Source organism: Uloborus diversus, chromosome 2 (genome assembly GCF_026930045.1).
Source record: "Uloborus diversus isolate 005 chromosome 2, Udiv.v.3.1, whole genome shotgun sequence".
Lineage (NCBI taxonomy): Eukaryota > Metazoa > Arthropoda > Arachnida > Araneae > Uloboridae > Uloborus > Uloborus diversus.
In genome coordinates this window covers 149,985,462-150,005,180 of record NC_072732.1, presented here as the reverse complement: position 1 = coordinate 150,005,180, position 19,719 = coordinate 149,985,462, and the positions used below count along the sequence as shown (strand labels likewise).

Here is a 19,719-nt window from a genome sequence, read left to right as displayed (position 1 = left end):
CTTCAAGTATCACTTATTTAAGCAAAAAACACCGTCGAACCTGCGTTTTTGGTTTCAGTATGTATGAGTCTTAATAAATTCATGAAGGTGGGTCATGTCTCCTTAAGTGATGGGTCAAGTCTCCCTAGATCCACGGACACTTGACCCATGTGCTGGCTTTAGGAATATAATGTTTTGTACCATTTCTATTTAGACTTAGGTTATTATTTTTAGCCATAATAATGTGCAAAATGACGAACTGTTTACACATATTTTTTATTTCGTTCTAACTATTCTACAAAAAAAAAAAAAAAAAAAAAAAATTGGGTCCAGTCTTCCTAGTTTCCCCTATGTGAAAAATAGGATAAAGCTCACACTTTCCCACAAAAAAAAAAAAAAAAAAAAAAAAAAAAAAAAAAAAAATCTACTACGCATGCATTTTCAAGACGAATTACAAACTGAAGATAAATATTCTTTTGATTATCTATCACTGTTAAAACTCTACATCAACTAAAGATTTCACAAAATAGTTTACTTTCTGTGTTCAATCTTTTTCAACATTCCTGCTAAATAATTAATGAAATAAAAAAGTTTTAAAGTACCATGTTTTCAAAATGATCTACAAAGTATAAATTAATTTCTCTAGGCTTCATATAAATTTAAATCCCCTTACAGTTTCAGAATTTCTTACCCGATTGTCTGAAAAAGTTGTGAATATGAGTTTTTAATAGCTATCGAAATACTTGTGAGCTTTAAAAGGAAAAACAAGGGGTGCACGCAACAGACAAGTGATGCATTTATAATTTAACTAACAATTTTATCGCTCTGCAAATATACATTGAGATGTAAGTTTTTTTATTGACATTTTTTTTTACGCTTATAGTTTTATATTGTACATGCACCACATGTGTTTAAAAAACATTTATAACTCTTATTCTTAAATGTCATATAAACTTGAAGAAATTTAGAAATTGCTCAATTTAACAACTTAATATCCAAGGAAAATTCTAATTTATAAATCTTACTAAAAAGGTAACAAAATCAAATTTTATTACTAATAATCAATATTATCAATAATAAAGCTCTTCTGTAAAATCTCATGGATTTTTTATTCGGATTATAAGTGGGTTCACAATGATTTTAATCCATGTGTATCCGGTAATATGTATATCGACATTCAATGCTTAATCGAGCCTCAGTGTATTGTAAATTATCTGAATGATCATATTATAGCTTGACCACGAAAAGAAGGCGGATGACCTTAATAGGTTGTTTGTAATTATTTTGGAATAGATAGGATTAGCGAAACCATGCCTCTTACTATTCGGTGCTTTCTGGCAGCTGCTACCTATTACAAATGATACAAACGATGTTTCGCTTCAAGGTCATCCGCCTTCTTTTCGTGGTCAAGCTTTGACCATAATGTTATGAAATGTAATTTCCGAAAATATTCCCACAAGAAATTAATAATTATCTGAATTATAACCAACACTTTGAACGAGTATAAATAATTAAAATATTTAATAACTTGCTGATTTTTTGAAATAATGTGCAATTTACAAAAGTTCACTGATTTTTTTTTCAGTCACTGTTAGCACCATTAAAAGATTACGGTCTGCTTTGGGACTGCACAGATGTTGATGTTTTATTAAACTATTCTCCCGTAAGTATCAATGTACTTGCTTGTTAATGCTGAGGTCTTTTTTTCGTGATCTAACAGTTTCTTATGCTGCTTTACATAATCATAAAATTATTTTTGGGATAGTTGAAACTTCCTTATCTGCCCCTCCCCCTGGGCTTTTCGCGAGTCATTAAGAACCCAACTCTTTAAAAGAAACTGACACCTTGACTTTGTCACAGTAGAATCAAAGTAAACTGCATTTCAAAAAAAAAAAAAAAAATATGTTTAACTATCTAAAAAAAAACACATTTTTAATGAAAAGTTGAAATAATAAGAGGTAATCGCAGATTACCGGTTACTATCTTAACTTTTTCTCTTTTTCTCATTTACATTACACAGAAAACACTCAATTGATAAATTTATTAAGCAACCGTTGTCAATACAAAATAGAATGTAACAGAATTTAATGCTATTGGAGCGCGTAAATATCGTAAAATATTCCTTAAAATTGCATAACAATGACATGAAAGGATTTTTTCTTTTGCTATGTAAGAGCTTAGGAGATAATTGTTAGTTTAACATTAATTTCTAGTTTCGGCCGTTCTATCTAGTGCTTTTAATTTAGCTTCGGAAGTTTTATAAACTATCATTATTAAAATATAAGTCTTCTGCAGTTTTTAGCTTGAAGAAAGAACGACAACATTTTAAAGAACATTTTTTACAATATTTTAAGTTTGAAGAAGTAATATTGAATCTAATTAAACTACGTGGAACGCTAGTTACTTTTCAAATTGCTTTGCTGTTAAAACTATTTCTTTCTACGTATTTAATCACATCGCTATTAAAATTTTCGAACACCCACTATCGTAAAGTGGGGCTACTTGAACCCATGAGAAAAAAGTGTTTAAAATCCGTCCAGGTCCTATCTAACTCAATGTATGGAATTAAAAAACTTTCCTTTTTTTCTTACTCAATGTATAGACTTTCTCCATGACAGGTAACAGTACTAGGTAGAGGCTGGAGCATGAAACGAAGTTTCTGCTATTCCCGCATTTTTCTGATTGAGGTTATGATTGCAAGTTGTCTAAAGAGTTGGTTTTTGTGTCTGCAAACTTTCCCATGTAAGTTCATGGAAACATCTGATATCATCAAGGTCAAGACAGTTTTATGTTTGCATTCTATTTCTTGATAAAATAACAGTGTTTTAATTATTTATTAAGTTTACAGCTATATAATTAACACAGTAACTAATATAAGTTAGTAAAAGTGCACTGGTTGTCTTAAAATGGGGCTACTTGAACCCAATGTTCAAACAGCCCCAAACCATATTTCATCACTAAATTATGTTAAGTAAAGTTTGTAATCTTTTAAATTAAAGAAGTTAATTACTATTTATACCTGTCTTTTACAAATCTGGGGACGAAAAGGGTCCGAAAGTAAAAGACAACCCCTTGATGTAGGAAATAATGCGGATTATTAAGAGGAAAAATTACAGTTGTGTAAAGATTCAACTTATTCCGGAGAAATGTCTTAGAGAGTGGCATCAGCCCATTTTGACCAAAGTATATCAACTCTAAAAAGGAAATTAAAAGATCGTTCACAAAACAAGCCTGGGCATCCTGTAGTAATATTTAGTAGCTAGGAAGAGCAGGTATTAAATAATATTAGAGAAAAAAAATCCACCCAAGACATTAAATTAAGGGTTTTTCATTCTTTTTAATGTTTAAATAACGAGCATTTCAACTGGTTTTAGCTGTAGTTAGATTATGTTTCTATTTGAAAAATTATGTTAGCCTAAAAATATGTTTTTATGTATATGTTGATTTTACACTCATTTATGGAAATAATTTGCGATTTTTATAAATAGTTTGCTCACTAGAATGTAAGTTTTGAGTTTATTTGTCAAAATCATTGGTCCTTTTTGATACCACCACCTGTTTTACAGCTTTTTCTAATGGATTCGCTGAGTGGGACCAATTAACTCCAGCGCGGGGCTACTTGAACCCAATTTTTTAAAATAGAAAAAATATAAAGAGTTAAAATTGTTGTTTGAAAAATGCTTTAGGTAGTAGCAGAACGTTTGAAAGGTGGTAAAAACAAGGTTATCGGTTCACATTATGGGTTTAACAAAGCAATTAGGATAAAACTCGCAAAAAGTATGAAATTTCGGGTCCAAGTAGCCACACTTTACGGTACCCTTTGCAATACAACTAACAGTAAGTAATAGGTCAAGAGTACGGGGATGGTTAAGAGTATAGTGCCCCTGAGGATTGTTAGCATTCGTACTTAGACGTCCACTTGAACATCGATTGGAAACAGAAGAAGTGAGGGTTTCAATACTCAAGCGTTGACGAAGTAAGTTTCTTTCGTAAAGTCTCGTTATGACAAATACATTTTAACTGAAAACTCGCGCCAAAATCTGTATTAACGATCACATTATAGATTTTAAATTGTTGATCGCGTTTACTGCCTCCCTATTTCCTGCGAGTTTGATCGTTTTGACTTTTTCGCCGAATGCCAACAATGCGGAGGCACACTATATTTAGTATCTTGTTTTAAAAGAGATAAGTAAATGAAAAACTTATAATTCGTTACTTTTTTCAATCATATGTTTTTTTTTTTTTTGGAAAGTTTAACCTTTTCTCTCTCTTTCTTTATAAGGTTGGCTGGGTGTCGTGGAATATGCATGTAAGCACGTTATATCTTGGGTTAACGCTTGTCATGTACGACGGTCTTCCATTTGAAGAGACGCCAACTCGCTTTTGGGACATAGTAGACAGGTTTGGAATCACATCAACTTTTATCTGGAGCAGTGCAGCTGAAAGCATGGAGCAGAAAAAATACATTCCAAGTGATTATTTTCGTTTTTTATTTGGTCGTTTTTCATACTGCGATTTAGAAAGTTATACAAATCGTTTACTTTGCTTTAAAGTACAAAAATAAAAATCAATGTTAAAAAATACATAAGAAGACGTCAGTTTTTTTTCCCTCCTAGTCATAAAGCAGCAACCAGTGTCAAGTCAATAAAAAGGTGTGAAAGAAGTTCGTAATGTCAAAGAAAATTCTAAGAGAGTTCAGCTCTTTAACGAGAGTATAATGATGAAGTTATCTGCTTCTTTTACCAGAAGTTGTGAAAAGAAACAGAAACAGTAATTTTAAAATTAAAAGTTACAGAAACATCAATTTTAAAATTAAAGGACTTTTTGAAATGTAACTCTTAGTAGGTATTTTACTACTACTACTGATGGCTCAGCGAATTTCTATGAAGGATTATGTCATTTTTTCTCGACAATATGTATGACATGTACAAGAGCTCAAACGATGACCTGAATTTTAATCCGAACGATGATTCATTTATTACAGAACATTAATGGCTTTAAGGGTCAAACTCGTTTTTAAATGGGGTCGCTTCCAAAATTTTAAAAGTATTTTTTTCTGAAAGAGCATGCTTAAAGACATATGATCCGACCATTTTTTAAATAATTTGTTTAAGTTTATTATTTTTAAAAAAAATACTTAAATTGGTGCGCTTTCATTGCTTACGCTTTTGTCGTGTGACATCACAAATGATGAAACGCCATTCAGAGTTGCCAATCACGGAGCAAGGTATTTAATTTGCATCTTTACTCACGTGTATTGGCAACGATATGGTTGAAAGCAAGCGTAGAGCACAATATTTAATTCGCTTCTTGATTATCATAACGTGGAAAGGTGGTAGAAAGGTGCGCTAAAATGCATCATTTGTGACGTCGTTAAGACCACGCCTTGTTTCCAAAATCGGACATTTAAAAAAATTTATTAAAAAATAACTGTTGGGAAAATGAAAGTATTTTCTAGGTCCATGTTATTTTTTTAACTCATTCTATAAATTTCAGTTACTAAAAGTGGTACTTTTGCCTGAAGGAAACCACAACATTCAGTTTTAATAATAATAATAAAACATAAATTTTAAAAAATAAAAATATCTTTTCTTTAGGAAAAGGATGGTATGTTTAGCTACACAAAAGTATTGAAACATTACTCTCAAGTTAAGGAATAAATAAATAAATAAATTTATGCAAACAAGCTAAACTTCAATGAACAACATTGCAATTGTAAAAATTTGCAAAACAAATTGCAAACACCTTTTTCGGTATTTCAATGAAGTCTTTTATCAATTCGAAACGGTGTGAGCTTAGGAGCATAAAGTCATTCGACTTTGTCGGAGCAATATAACGTTGGATGTTTAACTTTTAATTATGAAAGGTTGCTGATCAACAATGGACAAAATAACAAAAGGCAAACATTTTTTCATCTGAGTAGTATACTATACTTTTTTAAGTTCAAACTTTAAAACATGAAACTTTTACCCAGTTTTATTTGAAAACAAGAAGTTCTGTCTAGAACTAGACAAGCCTACTTTCCCGTATACCCATACTACTTTCTAGTACCTGATCAATATTCTCAAAAATAGCTAAAATCGCAAATTTTCCAAACATATTTTTAAAATACTTTAAGCTGCTTTCTAGGAATAAAATATTCCTCAGTCATCTAAAAAAATTAGATGCGTAAAAAAAAATAAAAGAAAAAAAAAGATAAGCAGCAACTTTTAAACAAAGCAGCTAATACACTTTTTTCCATTAAAAAAGTCTTTGACAGCTTTCAAAACGAAAAAATAATAATTAAAATTAATAAGCTCGTTAAAATAAATACATCATATCAAAAAAAAAAAAAAAATCGTTTCTTTTTTCCCCTGTTGCCAAAAACAATTTTTTAAATGAATTAATGCACTTACCAAAATAAATAAAAACAATAAAATGTCAACTCAAAAAAATAATTTTCATTGTCAAAAAAAAAAAAAAAAAAAAAAAAAAAATCGTCTGCGCATATCTTTATGTAGAAACATAAATGACTTCGAGTTTTTTCGCCGAAAACTGGAAACCTAAATTAAAACTTTTGCGTAAAAATAAAGACAAGTCAGATCAATAATAATTATTTCAGAGTCAAAACCATAGCTGTGGAGTCGGAGTCAATCTCATTTTGGGGTAAAGGAGTGTGAGTCGAATATCTAAAAATCGGAGTCAGTCATTTGTCCTCCGTGTATAAATTTTTGCCAAAGCTACGAAGTCAGAGTGGAAGTCGGGGAGTCGGAGTTCGATTAATTGTCGGGCATAGGAGTCGGAGTGGGAGTCAAGTGCCCCTAAATGCTCGGAGTCGAGGTCTGTAGTTTGGCGTCAAGAGCTATTTCCAACAAAATTTGTTTGAAAAAAATCCGCCTTCAAGTACGGAATCTACATTGACTTTCAGTTTCCCCGTAGGCGCTAATGTTAAAGGGATTTGAACTGTTCAAAATTGAACAAAAAATAGTTCAAATCAAAAAGTGAAATATGGGAATGAGGTGTCCTCGCCGAGATCTTTCGAACAAAAAAAAAGTTTGTTCTACTCGGACTATTCATTCAAAAGTTATTAGGGGGGGACAGACAGACAGACAGACCGACAGACATTTTCCCCCATCTCAATACCCGACTTTCCAATTTTAAATTTTTCAATATTTATTTAATTATTTTAGTTATTTTTGACTTTTTTTTTGTTTTTCGCGATATTTTTAAGATGCATTAAGCCTTCTTTCATGCTTTTTTCTTCTTTTTCTGACTTTTACTGGGAAAGTAGGCTAACAAAAACTGGTCTGTAGCGGAGTTAGGACAGTGTTTCTCAACTGGTAGTCTAAAGGAAGTACTGATTCGTCATTTAAAACTTTTATTGGTTCGTACGATCAGTTGTGTTGAGAAACACTTGTTTTCGAAGCAAGAAAAGAATGAAAAGCTTAAAAATTGAGCAATATTTCGTTAAAAATAGGAAAAATAACTGCACAGAGTAAACTTATGGCCATAATAATCCTCTCGGAGTTATTATGAATGCAGATATTTTTCTAAGAATAAATACTGCATGAATTAAGAGAGCAGTATAAAAGTGGAAGGTTTAAAGCAGCTGCCAATGCTGGTGAGTTAGTAAAAGAAATGTTGCTATTTTCAATTATTTTGATGTGATTAGCTTTATACACACAAACTCATTTAAATTTTACATTTCAGAAAAGATTACCAAACACTTTTCGTTAAGTTAATAATCTTAAATATTTTTCTCACCATCTGAACATATCCTTTTTTAGACTAAAACTATCCAATTATATAATTTCATTTCTGGAAGTAATAACCATTTAATTTAGTCTTATTTTTTTCAGCGGAAAAAACACAGTTTGAAGAGTTTAAAAGCACTTTATCCTATGGGAAGCGTCTGCAAGCCTCAGACTTATGAGTTTTTGACGAAGGACATCAAACCTGGGTTATTTTGCTGCTCTGCTTATGGTCAGTATTCTTGTAACTAAAAAAATTAAATAATATTCATAACACAATATTTTTGACTATATAAAAGAGTGGAGATCAAAAAATAACTTTTGTGCTTTGAGTAGAATATGTTTGTACACAGATTGTTTTTGGAATGGAAAAATTCTGGGAGCAAAGAAACAATTTTGAGCTTTAGAACGATTGTTTTTCATATTTCTTTAGGAAAATTCAGTGTAACATGGCTTCCTACTCTAAAAGAACTAGTCGCCAAGGTTTTTTTCAGTTGCCTGGAATTCATCGGACCCTATATAATATGTACAGGGAGTAACAATACAGCGTTTACAAACTTTCAGGACAGATAGAGTACATCTAGATGATATGAAATCACATAGCAATACATGGTCCAAACGCTTTCCTGACGCGATAGTGATGACACAAAGTACAAGAAAGTCAAGACACTAATAAGAGGAAAACACATGTTTGTTATTTCTAATGCAGCAAAAATGCTGATAAACTTTTCTCTGGTGTACACGATAGACGTCGGTACGTAAACCAAAGCGTTAGATGACGGTGCATGCGCCCACACGGTTTTTGTTGTCGCACTCGCTTTTACGTTCTATCTTCAATGCGCTGGAGATGTGAGACAGGCATCACTGCCCGGTGTCGTAATTTCGAACACTTACTTTGATGGCGATCGTTGGCTCCTTCATTTTCTTTTTTCTTAGTTTTTTTGCTGTACTAAGGATAATAAACATGATTTCTTCTCTTGTTTGTGTCACCTTTTTGGTGATTTGTGTCGTCACTACCGCGTCAGGAAAGCGTTTCCGACCATGCATTGCTACGTGATATCCCATCATCTAGGTGTACTCTATCTGCCCTGAATGTCTGTAAACGCTGTACTGTTACACCCTGTATATAATAATATTTTCCGAAGGGCAAGAGATATCGTCAAAAAAAGTTGGTTCTGGGGAAAAAGTTAATTACAAAACAGTTCAGAATCATCGATTCAGTAAGAATAAACATTTTTCGCAAAGCAATGTTAAGAATAGTAAGCGCAAAATGCATCTTTGTTTGATCGCATTGAACAAAACTGCACTTTCTAGAAATGAGCATCATCTATTTGTAATGCACATAATGGTGTATTTTAGCACACTCATCTGGACACGGGACTGCACATCCCGCTACACGTCATATAACATGGCGGCTGACATGCTGGCATAAGAATGCGTAATACGGTTTCAAAGTTCTTACAATGTTGGTGGAGAGGTTGCATACATACATTGTGTGATGTATTCTTACCAAAAGATGTCTAAGGGTTTAGTTTAGGTGAGTGTGAATGCGATTCTACGCAACCACCATACCCGATGACTTGTACCTGGAATGCATTTTACGCCTACTATTTTTAACAATACTGTGCTGAAAAAGCCTTTTCTTTCTTGACTAGAAAGTCGCCCGTCAAGGTATGTGATGGGTGAAAATTGCTTTTGCTCTTCTGCATTTGAACGAAGCAACTGACTGTTAGGTGATATTTTGATAGTTGAAATTTTAACCCTAACACAAGTGGATTAACCCTAACCTCCAGTAAATAGCGTTTATTTTCTTCGTTTCTTCATTCCCCTGAAATGACAGTCTTACCCATAGACTAATAATAAGAATAGACCGAGCTATGGCAACCCTTTTGCTGCTCATAAACTAAACCATTTGACTGGTGGATATCCTAGAAACAACGGGCGTTGATCGTAGCAGACGATCAACGCCAGCGGGAAATAAAATAAATAGAATTGATGGAACACGGAAGAATGATCTTTTATGGAGTCCGATTTGTAAATTTGTTATTCTAAGTTGTAAATATTTTGTTAATGTAGTGAGTTTTCCGTTTAGATAGTACTGTGCATTTTCTTTAGTCAATTTCAATAACTCTCTAAGCAATTAAAGATGCAAGTGCCCCAAAAAGAATCGACAAACGGTAAGATTTTTACCTACAATTTCAATTTAAGATACCGATTAGTACATTTTTGCGTTAACGCAAAACGTTAACGCCATTACGTTCACGCCCAACGCTGACGTAGCAGTTCCGAATGAAATAAATGTTACTGAAAACTGTGATCAAAAACTAATTACTAATGTCAAAATAATGCATAACTAAAAGAAAAACAGTTCAATCTCTGCACCTGGAAAAGCATTATAACGAAAACACATTACGTCTTAAAATACATGTCGGGTGCCAAACTATAGATAATGTTGCCATCTAGCAACCATGCTGCCAAATTTTTCGCCAAGCCTTCCACTAGTCACATGATGTATCCATGAACCAATTTTTTCATCAGCAAGTCTGGGAAAGCTCGGTCTACTCTTATTATTAGTCTATGGTCTTACCAATAAAATGGTTAAGTTGCCGGATCGAGTTCAGTCTTGTCACGATGAAGCCTTTCCCTGCATGTTAAACATTAGCAACACATATTATAAAATTATCATGCCGTGGCGCGAGTTTCATTGTTGAAACACGCGGGTTACTCGATCATCGGCTATTATTTATATGAGGATTTGATGATGCTGAACAACGTTGTCATTTACTTGTATCCCGAATTTTGCACCGTTTCCAAGATAAAACGCTAACTCCGCGTTTTGCCATGAGGAAGCGATGTTTGTGGCTTTATTCTTTAGCGCACGGCAACTTTACTATACCTAGACACTTAGAAAATACTTTTATGATGATAGCTCATGCAGTTCAGAAATATTGGGCTGGCAAAGGGGGACCTTACTTATATACACGCAGATAGATGTATACGCCGTAGTATTTTCTTCCAACAGCGAGTTATTTGCACAACATATGAAATTGAAGCTACAAAAACGTTTCACGTGAACAATTTCGTTAGAGTTTGGAAAACATTGAGCTAACACCCAGAGTCACATTTCCTTACATTAAAAATTATACATACTTAGCTCTTTAAATTACATTTTTCTCTCCTAGAGACATTAACCAAAGTCATACGAAGTGTACTTTTTAATCTGATAATTCCGATACATAAAAAATAGTTAGCAGAATGAAGTTATCTCTTGAGTATCCTTCACTTTTAGCTTTTTATTTAATTGCTGCGTGCATTCAAATTTTCTTTCTAGGCACAACTGAATACTTTGGTATGCTAAGTGGTTTAGACTCCAATCTTCCAGTTTACAAAGGCGAAATCCAATGTTTTTCTCTGGGTTATGACCTGCGGACGGTGGATGGAAAAGGTATTTCTAAAAAACTTAATGTTCTTGATAAAAAGGGTGTAGATCACGTGTCGCCTGATTCGTGTCTTAAAATTGGAATAGGTGGACTTTCAAGTTCTGTCACCGGAAAATATCCACTTAATACGAGTATAGTACGTGTTCATTAAATCCGTAGTCCTATGGTCGGTCGTTAACAGCTAGTGCGGGTGGCATATAAGCAACTTTTACTTAGCTAGGGACCTTGTAACAGTTTTGGGACTCCCGGTTGGTTAGCTTAAACAAATGCGTCTGTTATGTTTTTTTCCCCATTCAACGCATGAGAACTAGTTTTGTCCCTCGAAGTTTTAAATTCACGTTTTTCTTCCCCCCCCCCCACCACCTCTTCAAATAATATTTATAAGATTTTGTTTCGACGTGAAACAGCAATGAGAGCATGCAAAACAAGCTACAAAGAACGTAGATACCGCTTTATCGTGGTAGCCAATCAGCCGTTTTCGAATTTTTGCCTGATCTCTAACAAGGTGTGTGTAAATCAAGGAAAAACTAAAAAGTGCTTTGAATCCAAAGTTTCAATAGAAAAAGCGAATGTGCAAAAGTTATGCAATCTTGAAAAACATAAACCTAATTTCTGCACCAAAAATTGCGATTTTCTGTTTATTAGTGCATTGTATGCAGAATTCTATTCCGCATCGAGCCATGTAAACGTAATTTTCAAAAAAAAAAAAAAAATCCTTTTAAATTTTTTACCAGGATTTAAAGAGAGCACGTCCCATCCTTTACATGCGCCAGAGAAAAAAGTTTTATCTCTCTACTGTAAAATTATCGTAATGTGACTTACGCCGTTCTGGCTTTGAGGCACAGATTTTAAGCCTTGAACGTTTTCAAAAATTAGGGCTAGAAGAACGAAACTGTTGTAAATGAGAATCTCCTCCTTTTTTTTCCCATAAGTCTAAATTAATGTAAAAAAGCACAATAAACAGATAAATTTATTTCCTCAAATGCAGAACGTTCCATGTTTTAAAAAATAATTTCAAATTGAAAAAGCTTTTCTGAATAGAAAAAAAAAAAAAAAAAAAAAAAAAAAAAAGACGTGATGAGAAACAACACAAAGGGAAAAGTAAAAGGGCATCAAATTCTACTAATAAGGTATAGAAAAAAGGTTATTTTAAGATGCTTTTTTTCCCCTAACTTAAGTACCTACTTTTTATTGAAACAGATGAAGTCTGTAACAGCTTTTGCAGAAGTTATTGCTATCTGTGTGAATGAATATGCTCTTTTTTTTTTACATATACAGGGAATTACATAGTTGGCCAAAGAGGAGATATGGTGCAGCTCAACCCAGCTCCAACAGCTCCGGTTTCATCTCTCGGTGATGACCCAAAGAGGAAATTGAAAGAAATGTATTTAACAAAATATCCAGGTAATAGTATAATAAGGAGAAATCTTTATATTTTCTTTGCTTTGGAAAAAAAAAATGGTACAGCAGAATCACAAGATTATAAAACAAACGAGCTGATGAAACGTGCATCACATGACTTCCTTTTACTCAAATTTAATGTCATTTCCCCATTATTGGCAATTTTTAAAGTGATTCAATTGTTTACTCTCTAAATTATCACCAACAGTGGCCAAACTGAAACCAGAAAAAAAAATTTAATCTCCAAATTTGTCGCCAAGTTGGCGACCAAAACTTGGCGACCAAAAAGACTGGCAATATATCGCCAAGTGTCGGAAAAATTATAACACAACTTGAGTTTACATCGAAATTAACTATGATTTCCCCCCAGAAATGAGCAAAAGACCCCCTTAGGAACATCCGAATGCAACCAAAAGGAAAGGTGCACAACTAGACCTCACTAGGAGTCCACGTACCAAATTTCAACTTTCTAGGACATACTGTTTTTGAGTTATGCGAGATAAATACACACATACGCACATACATACGGACGTCACGAGAAAATTCGTATGTAATTAACTCGAGGGTCGTCAAAATGGATATTTCTGATGTCTGTACGTTTCTAGGCATATATCCACGTGTGGTCGGGTCGAAAAAAAACTCAACATTCATTCGGGCGTGAGAAAAATGGAAATTAATGCCGATTTTTGAGTGAAAATGTTTTCGCGAATACAATACTTCCTTTTTTGTAAAAGGAAGTAAAAATGGAGTTTGTCAAATAACTGAAAATATCGAATAAAACGTATGTTAAATACGATATTTTGTTTTTGAGAATATATTCTCATCATTTTCCAGTCTAAATTGTTCTTTTAACACAGGACCCCCCCCCCCCTCCTTTTTTTTAAAATTGATATGTAAATCAGCCTTGTCTTAAAAGTATATAACTAATAGTGTATAACTAAAAAGGTATATTTACTTACATTTTTTACGAGAAATTTGACTCACAATAGACTTTACTTTCATGTCATGGAAAATAAAATATTGCTTCTTTGATATAGTTTTGGAATATGCTCATTTGGTTTTCGTCAACAAAACTGTGTAATTTGCAAGCATTTTGTAACAGATTTACGATTTAAGTTGATCTCAACGAGTGCCGGAAATATGTAATGGTCTATCAGAAAACTATCAAGTAAAAGGATATAGATCAGATAGCATCAAAACAAAATTGCATCCAATTGCACTCAGACTATTCAAATGACACGATATTTATAAGAGTTCTTCAAGCAAGATTCTGTTTTGAAAAAATAATGTACTGCTTCGTGTCTTTCATTCTTCAAACTCACGTATTATTTTGATAATTTTAGGAACTTGGGACTTAGGAGATGATACTTGGATCAATCCAATAACCAAAGGTTTCATTGTATATGGTAGAAGGTAATATTATTTTATAAGTTTTCTGTTTTACATAAAAGATATTTTGACGAATAGTCAAGTACACCACGCGTTTTTGTATATTTATCTGTACGAATCTTGGGTGCCCAACTGGGGGGGGGGGGGACTTACGCGCAGTGAAGAGTGCTTTAGGAGATTTCTTTCTTTGGAGGGTCTCGCCAGTGAGTCTCGCTCATGGAGTGCTTTGTGGTATATGTGAGAGAAGGAGCCTTTGCTCTTGGCTGGGGAGGAGAGATTGGCATATCTGCATGAATAATGTTGAAAATTTTATTAACTAGCTAGTAAATATAATAGTGCATTGTAATGTAAATGTGGGTATTTTGTTATCAAAGTTTTTACATTACTCAAAATTATTTCTCAGTTTATTCTTTTGATTTTTTTCAATTAAAAGTTTAAAACTTGATGTGTTTATTTCGGCATAGCTTTTCAAAATTCTAGAGGTTTTATGTGCTTTACTCCCTCAAACTTCCACTCTTTTGGCACTTTCTTCGACTCCCTGACAATCGTTTGACGCAGCATTAAGGCACCTTGTGCCAAAAAATCCATCATCCTTGAATAGAACTAACCAACCGAATGTGGTTTATAGTAAAGAAAAACTCTAAAATTAAAAACTTTTAATCGGAAATATTCGAAATTCTTGTCTAAAACTATTCGAGAAAACTTTCATAGTATTTTATTATTTATTTTTATCAATACTTAAACACCAATCAGTGACCGAATAAAGTATCAACAGAAATATGTGTGTGTGTGTGTGTGTGTGTGTGTGTGAGCGATGTATTAATATTCTCCTTTGATTTCTCATTATGCAGCGATGACACCATGAACCCTAAAGGCGCCCGTTTCAACTGCTCAGAAATTTACTTTGCCTGTAAGTACATTATGAGTATCTTTGGACGTTCAAAATGAGCTAATGAGAATTGAACATTCAACTTTTAAAATTATTTTTAGTGGAAGGATTTCCTGGCATCGTGGACAGTGTATGCGTCTCTCAATTTAACTCCACGCTAGATGAACGCGTGGTTCTCTTTGTAAATATGGCAACTGGACATTCCCTCACGCCCGAAGTTGAAGATAAAATTCGGAAGACAATTGAAGATGACCTCTCTTATGAACACGTACCAGATCTCATTATACAAGTACCAGGAGTACCAGTAAGTACCGAATGTTAATGCAGATTGCTGGCATTAGAATATACTAGCACGAAACATGCGATGTCAGTAATTTAAAAAATAAATCAAAGCGTAACATTGATTCAACAATCAACATATTTACTTAATTCGAATGTTAATGTACATTACTGGCATTAGAATACCAGCACGAAACATGCGACGCCAGTAGTTTAAAAAATAAATCAAAACGTTAGATTGATTCAACAATTAACATCAGTGACGCACACAGGAATTTTGCAAGGGGATGATCCAGGATCGAAAGTCCCATTCTCACATTTCACCCCAACACGCCGTCAACCATATTCACTTGATTTTATCGATTCGCGAGAACTAAAAACAGTAAAAAAGAGTCATTAAATAAATAATTTTCTTAATAATTAAGAAAAATCTAGTTTAATCTGCAAATACAAAACTAAAAACATGATTATTACAGTGTGCAGACGGATCTCGATAACTTGAAGCTTATAACTCGAATATTCCTTTCTCTCGAAGTTTTCATTGGGTCCCAAACTCTGGCGACAGTTGTGGAAACTTCCTATAAATGGAACTACTAATAACTCGAACGTTTTAGCCGATTTCTTGGGCCTTCGAGTTATTGAGAGTTGACTGCATTAATTTATAGCCACCAGTCTGGTTCTATAGGCTTACAAAATATCATAGAATAAAAGTCAGTTTTCTAGTTTTTGCTTCGATTTCATTTATAACTTCCTCAGTGCGTGGTGCAATTTTTTAAAAAAGTCTTTAAATATAAGGATATTATTTTTTCATTTATTAGTACTGAAATTTTTCTTGCCTTTGTTTGGAATTATATTGTACGTACAAAATACATAGAATTATAATCAATCGAAAAAAAATGCAAGAGCTCAAGGGAGGGGTTCGGACCCCATGGACCCCCTTGTGTGCGCCATTGATCAACATATTTACTTAATTCGATTGTTAATGTGCATTACTGGCATTATAGAATACCAGCACGAAACATGTGACGTCAGTAATTAAAAAAATAAATCAAAGAGTAACATTGTATGCTAATTGAATCAATAACTAACATGTTTTCTAAAAATTCGAATGCTAATGTACATTACTGGCATTGGAATACATGCACAAAACATGAGATGTGAATAATTTTTAAAAAATAATCAAAACGTAGCATTGTATACTAATTGATTCAATAATTAACATATTTTCTAAAATTCGAATGCTAATGTACATTACTGGCATTGGAATACATGCACAAAACATGAGATGTGAATAATTTTTAAAAAATAATCAAAACGTAGAATTGTATACTAATTGATTCAACGATCATATTTAACTTAATTGTATCGCTGACGCACATTACTGGCATTAGAATACCATCACGAAATATGCTATGTCAGTAATTTAAAAAATAAATCAAAGCGTAACATTGTATACTAATAAATCAAACAATTCACATAAATTATTTAATTCGAAGGATCTTAGTACACAGTAATGAAAACAATAAATTCATATGATATAGAAGAAAGTTCGTTATTCCTGAAAATTATCCATTGATTAATATCTGTATTATAGTAGAAGGAAGGAAATAGGACGGTGTGAGGAATGTAACGGCAGCTTCCATGCCGAAAACGAAGTTTAATTTTTCCATAGGCTTGTCCAGTAGATTAAGCAGCTTTTTAGACTATTGCTTTGTTCTAATCTGCTATATCTAATGGACAAGCTGATTTTTTTTTTTTTTTTTTTTTCAGATTATACAGGGTGGGGCGCGGGAACTTCTTTTGAATTTGGCGTGCAAAAAGTGTGGAGAGTCACAGAGTGGTGGGGGGAGAGAATCAATGGAAATATCTGAATGGGAAATATTGTTACATCATGCTTTTAGTTGCTATCATGCTTTGGTCGATACAGCATTGTGCTTTTATTTATTTATAAGCTAAACAGCTTCACATACATAGAGGACTGCGTGCTAAGCGCCTTGCCGCCGAACACATACAGAAAGATTTACAACACAAGAGAAGGAAATAACACCCAGGGCATCGGCGGGAATCAAACCCACGACCTCCGGCTAAGAAGACTAAGCTTTTTCCACAGAGCCCCCTGGGCTTTTACTGTGAAGGAGTATTTTTCTAACAGCCTCTCGATCGGAATGGGCACATAAACTGGCCTGAACGCTCGCCTGAGTTAGCTCCCTGTGACTATTTCCTGTAGGATCATCTGAAGTCGCGGGTTTATAACGATCATCCACGAACCCTTGAAGAACCGCCATCCTTGCCGAAACTGGTCGACATGCTCCAAAGAGCTGACCAAAACTTCCGGCTTCGTCTGAACAATGGTGAGCAACTCTTACACGATATTGTTTTCAAAACAGTGTAAAGCATGATCTCCCATTCTGTGTGACAAAAAAATATAACATTAACGAATTTTTAGGTACACTATATGACCAAAAGTATTGGGACACTTTCCAAAAATTCACATTTTTACGATTTCTCGAGAAATAAAATACCGATTTCTCTGTAATTTTTTTCACATAAAAGTGTACTCCAGCCGCCATTTTGCAACAAAAATTAAGTCTGCTATTTATTTAAGGGACCAGCAACAAATTGAGGAATAAAAAAAAAGGTTTTTGATAATTTTCCATTCTAAATAGCTGGGAACAAGCTATAAATTTCAGAAATAAGGTCAAAACCTATTTAAAACTTATTTTCAAATTTTCGTGAAAGTATATCTTGTACTCAGGGAAATTTAATCATTTCTTTCAAAAGTGCAAATTTTTTTTGAAGGTTTTCGGCTCATATCACGCAGAGTTTTCCGTAAAACGTTAATAAACTTTCAGAATATTTCACAGCACATTAGAGAAACATAATAATAAAATTTGAAGTTAAAATACTGAACATTTAATGAAATATGAACGTTTAAAGCAATTAATTTTTCACTGCGCATGCGCGAAAGATAACAATTTATAACCTTCATGATCGGAAGCCCAGACATGTCCCACTTCTCATTAAAATATTCCATCTTGATATCTTTAAAATCTAAGAAGTTATCAGAGATCTAATGAGCAGAATTTTAATAACTCTTGGCTAGACGACGAATGATAAGGGGTCGTTCGCAAATTGGCAACACATTCCTGCTATCGTTCCAGAGTGATTCATGATATGAACGGATTATTTGCGAACGATCCCTCACGATTCCTCGTCTAGCCAAGAGTTGTTAAAATTCGGCTCATCAAATCGCGGATAACTTTTTAAATTTTAAAGATATCAAGGTGGTATTTTTTTATGAGATGTAGGACATATCTGGGCTTCCAATTATAAAGGTTATAAATTGCTACTTTTCGCGCATGCGCAGTGAAAAATTAATTGCTTTAAACGTACATATTTCATTTAATTTTTAATATTTTAACTTCAATTTTTATTATTATATTTCTCTAATCTGCTGTCAAATAATATTCTGAAAGTTTAGTGACGTTTAACGGAAAACTCTGCGTGATATGAGCCAAAAACCTTCAAAAAATTTGCATTTTTGACAGAAATGCTTAAATCTCCTTGAGTACTAGAGATACTTTCACGAAATTTTGAAAATAAGTTTTAGATAGGTTTTGACCTTATTTCTGAAATTTATAGCTTGTTCCCAGCTATTTAGAATGGAAAATTATCAAAAACCTTTTTTTGATTCCTCAATTTGTTGCTGGTCCCTTAAATGAATCGCAGACTTAAATTTTGTTGCAAAATGGCGGCTGAAGTACACTTTTTATGTGAAAAAAATTACAGAGAAATTGATCTTTTATTTCTCGAGAAATCCGTAAAAACGTGAATATTCGGAAAGTGTCCCAATCCTTTTGGTCATATAGTGTGTATGTAAAATTTTTCATTTCATTTTCAAAAAAAAAAAAAAAAAGTTCCTGCGCCCCACCCTGTATTTCGGTATTTCGGGGTCAATGTAGCTGACCCATTCCAGCCGATTCTCTTCTACATTTAACTGAACATTTTATTTTAAATTCAAAAACCTTCTTTGATTTAAATGTTTTCTTCTTTTTATTTGTAGTACAATATGAATGGAAAGAAATTGAACAGTTTAGTTAAGAAACTTGTCAACAAGAAAGCTGTGCCGAACACTGAAATTGTTTTGAATCCATCATCTGTGGAATTCTTCAGAAATTTAGATCTTGGTGATTTCTAAAAAATAAATGTGATAAACGTGTTTTTAGCAAAATAAACTTTTGTCAATCACATGCAGTTGTTTATTAACAATCAGACGCCATCCTTTGAGATCGGAATTTCACAACACAAATAAAATAAAATTTCGAAGATACTAACAAAAGTAAAACTTGTTGAGTTTTATATGTGTAGCTTTACGCTGATTTTGCATTTTAACTATTGTCAGCTTTCCAAGAAATGGCACTTGACTCCGCCTTCGTCACGTGGTATCCGATGATTCTATTTCGCTGTTTTCAGCAGAAAGTATATTCGGATCATAGCATATTGTTGTAAAAGCAGCAGATTTTAAAATGTAAGAATATCTAAAATGTCAACAGACAAGTGAAGCAAGTGATGTAAAGAACACTAAGACTTTTTGCACATTAAAATGCACGCC

The 19,719-nt window shown here is 33.3% G+C and overlaps 1 protein-coding gene across 1 annotated transcript in view; it reads left to right on the top strand.

Annotated features, from left to right (window-relative positions):
* LOC129216597 (acetoacetyl-CoA synthetase-like) overlaps window positions 1-19,342 on the top strand; it is a 53,755-nt gene extending 34,413 nt beyond the window's left edge. Inside the window, exons 10-19 of the mRNA XM_054850813.1 lie at window positions 1,565-1,642; window positions 4,262-4,451; window positions 7,536-7,579; window positions 7,818-7,941; window positions 11,041-11,154; window positions 12,428-12,553; window positions 13,894-13,963; window positions 14,791-14,849; window positions 14,930-15,132; window positions 19,171-19,342. Coding sequence (XP_054706788.1) covers window positions 1,565-1,642; window positions 4,262-4,451; window positions 7,536-7,579; window positions 7,818-7,941; window positions 11,041-11,154; window positions 12,428-12,553; window positions 13,894-13,963; window positions 14,791-14,849; window positions 14,930-15,132; window positions 19,171-19,305 — 1,143 coding nt within the window. The 3' untranslated portion in view covers window positions 19,306-19,342. The remainder of the gene's footprint in view (window positions 1-1,564; window positions 1,643-4,261; window positions 4,452-7,535; window positions 7,580-7,817; window positions 7,942-11,040; window positions 11,155-12,427; window positions 12,554-13,893; window positions 13,964-14,790; window positions 14,850-14,929; window positions 15,133-19,170) is intronic.
* The last annotated feature ends 377 nt before the right edge of the window (window positions 19,343-19,719 follow it).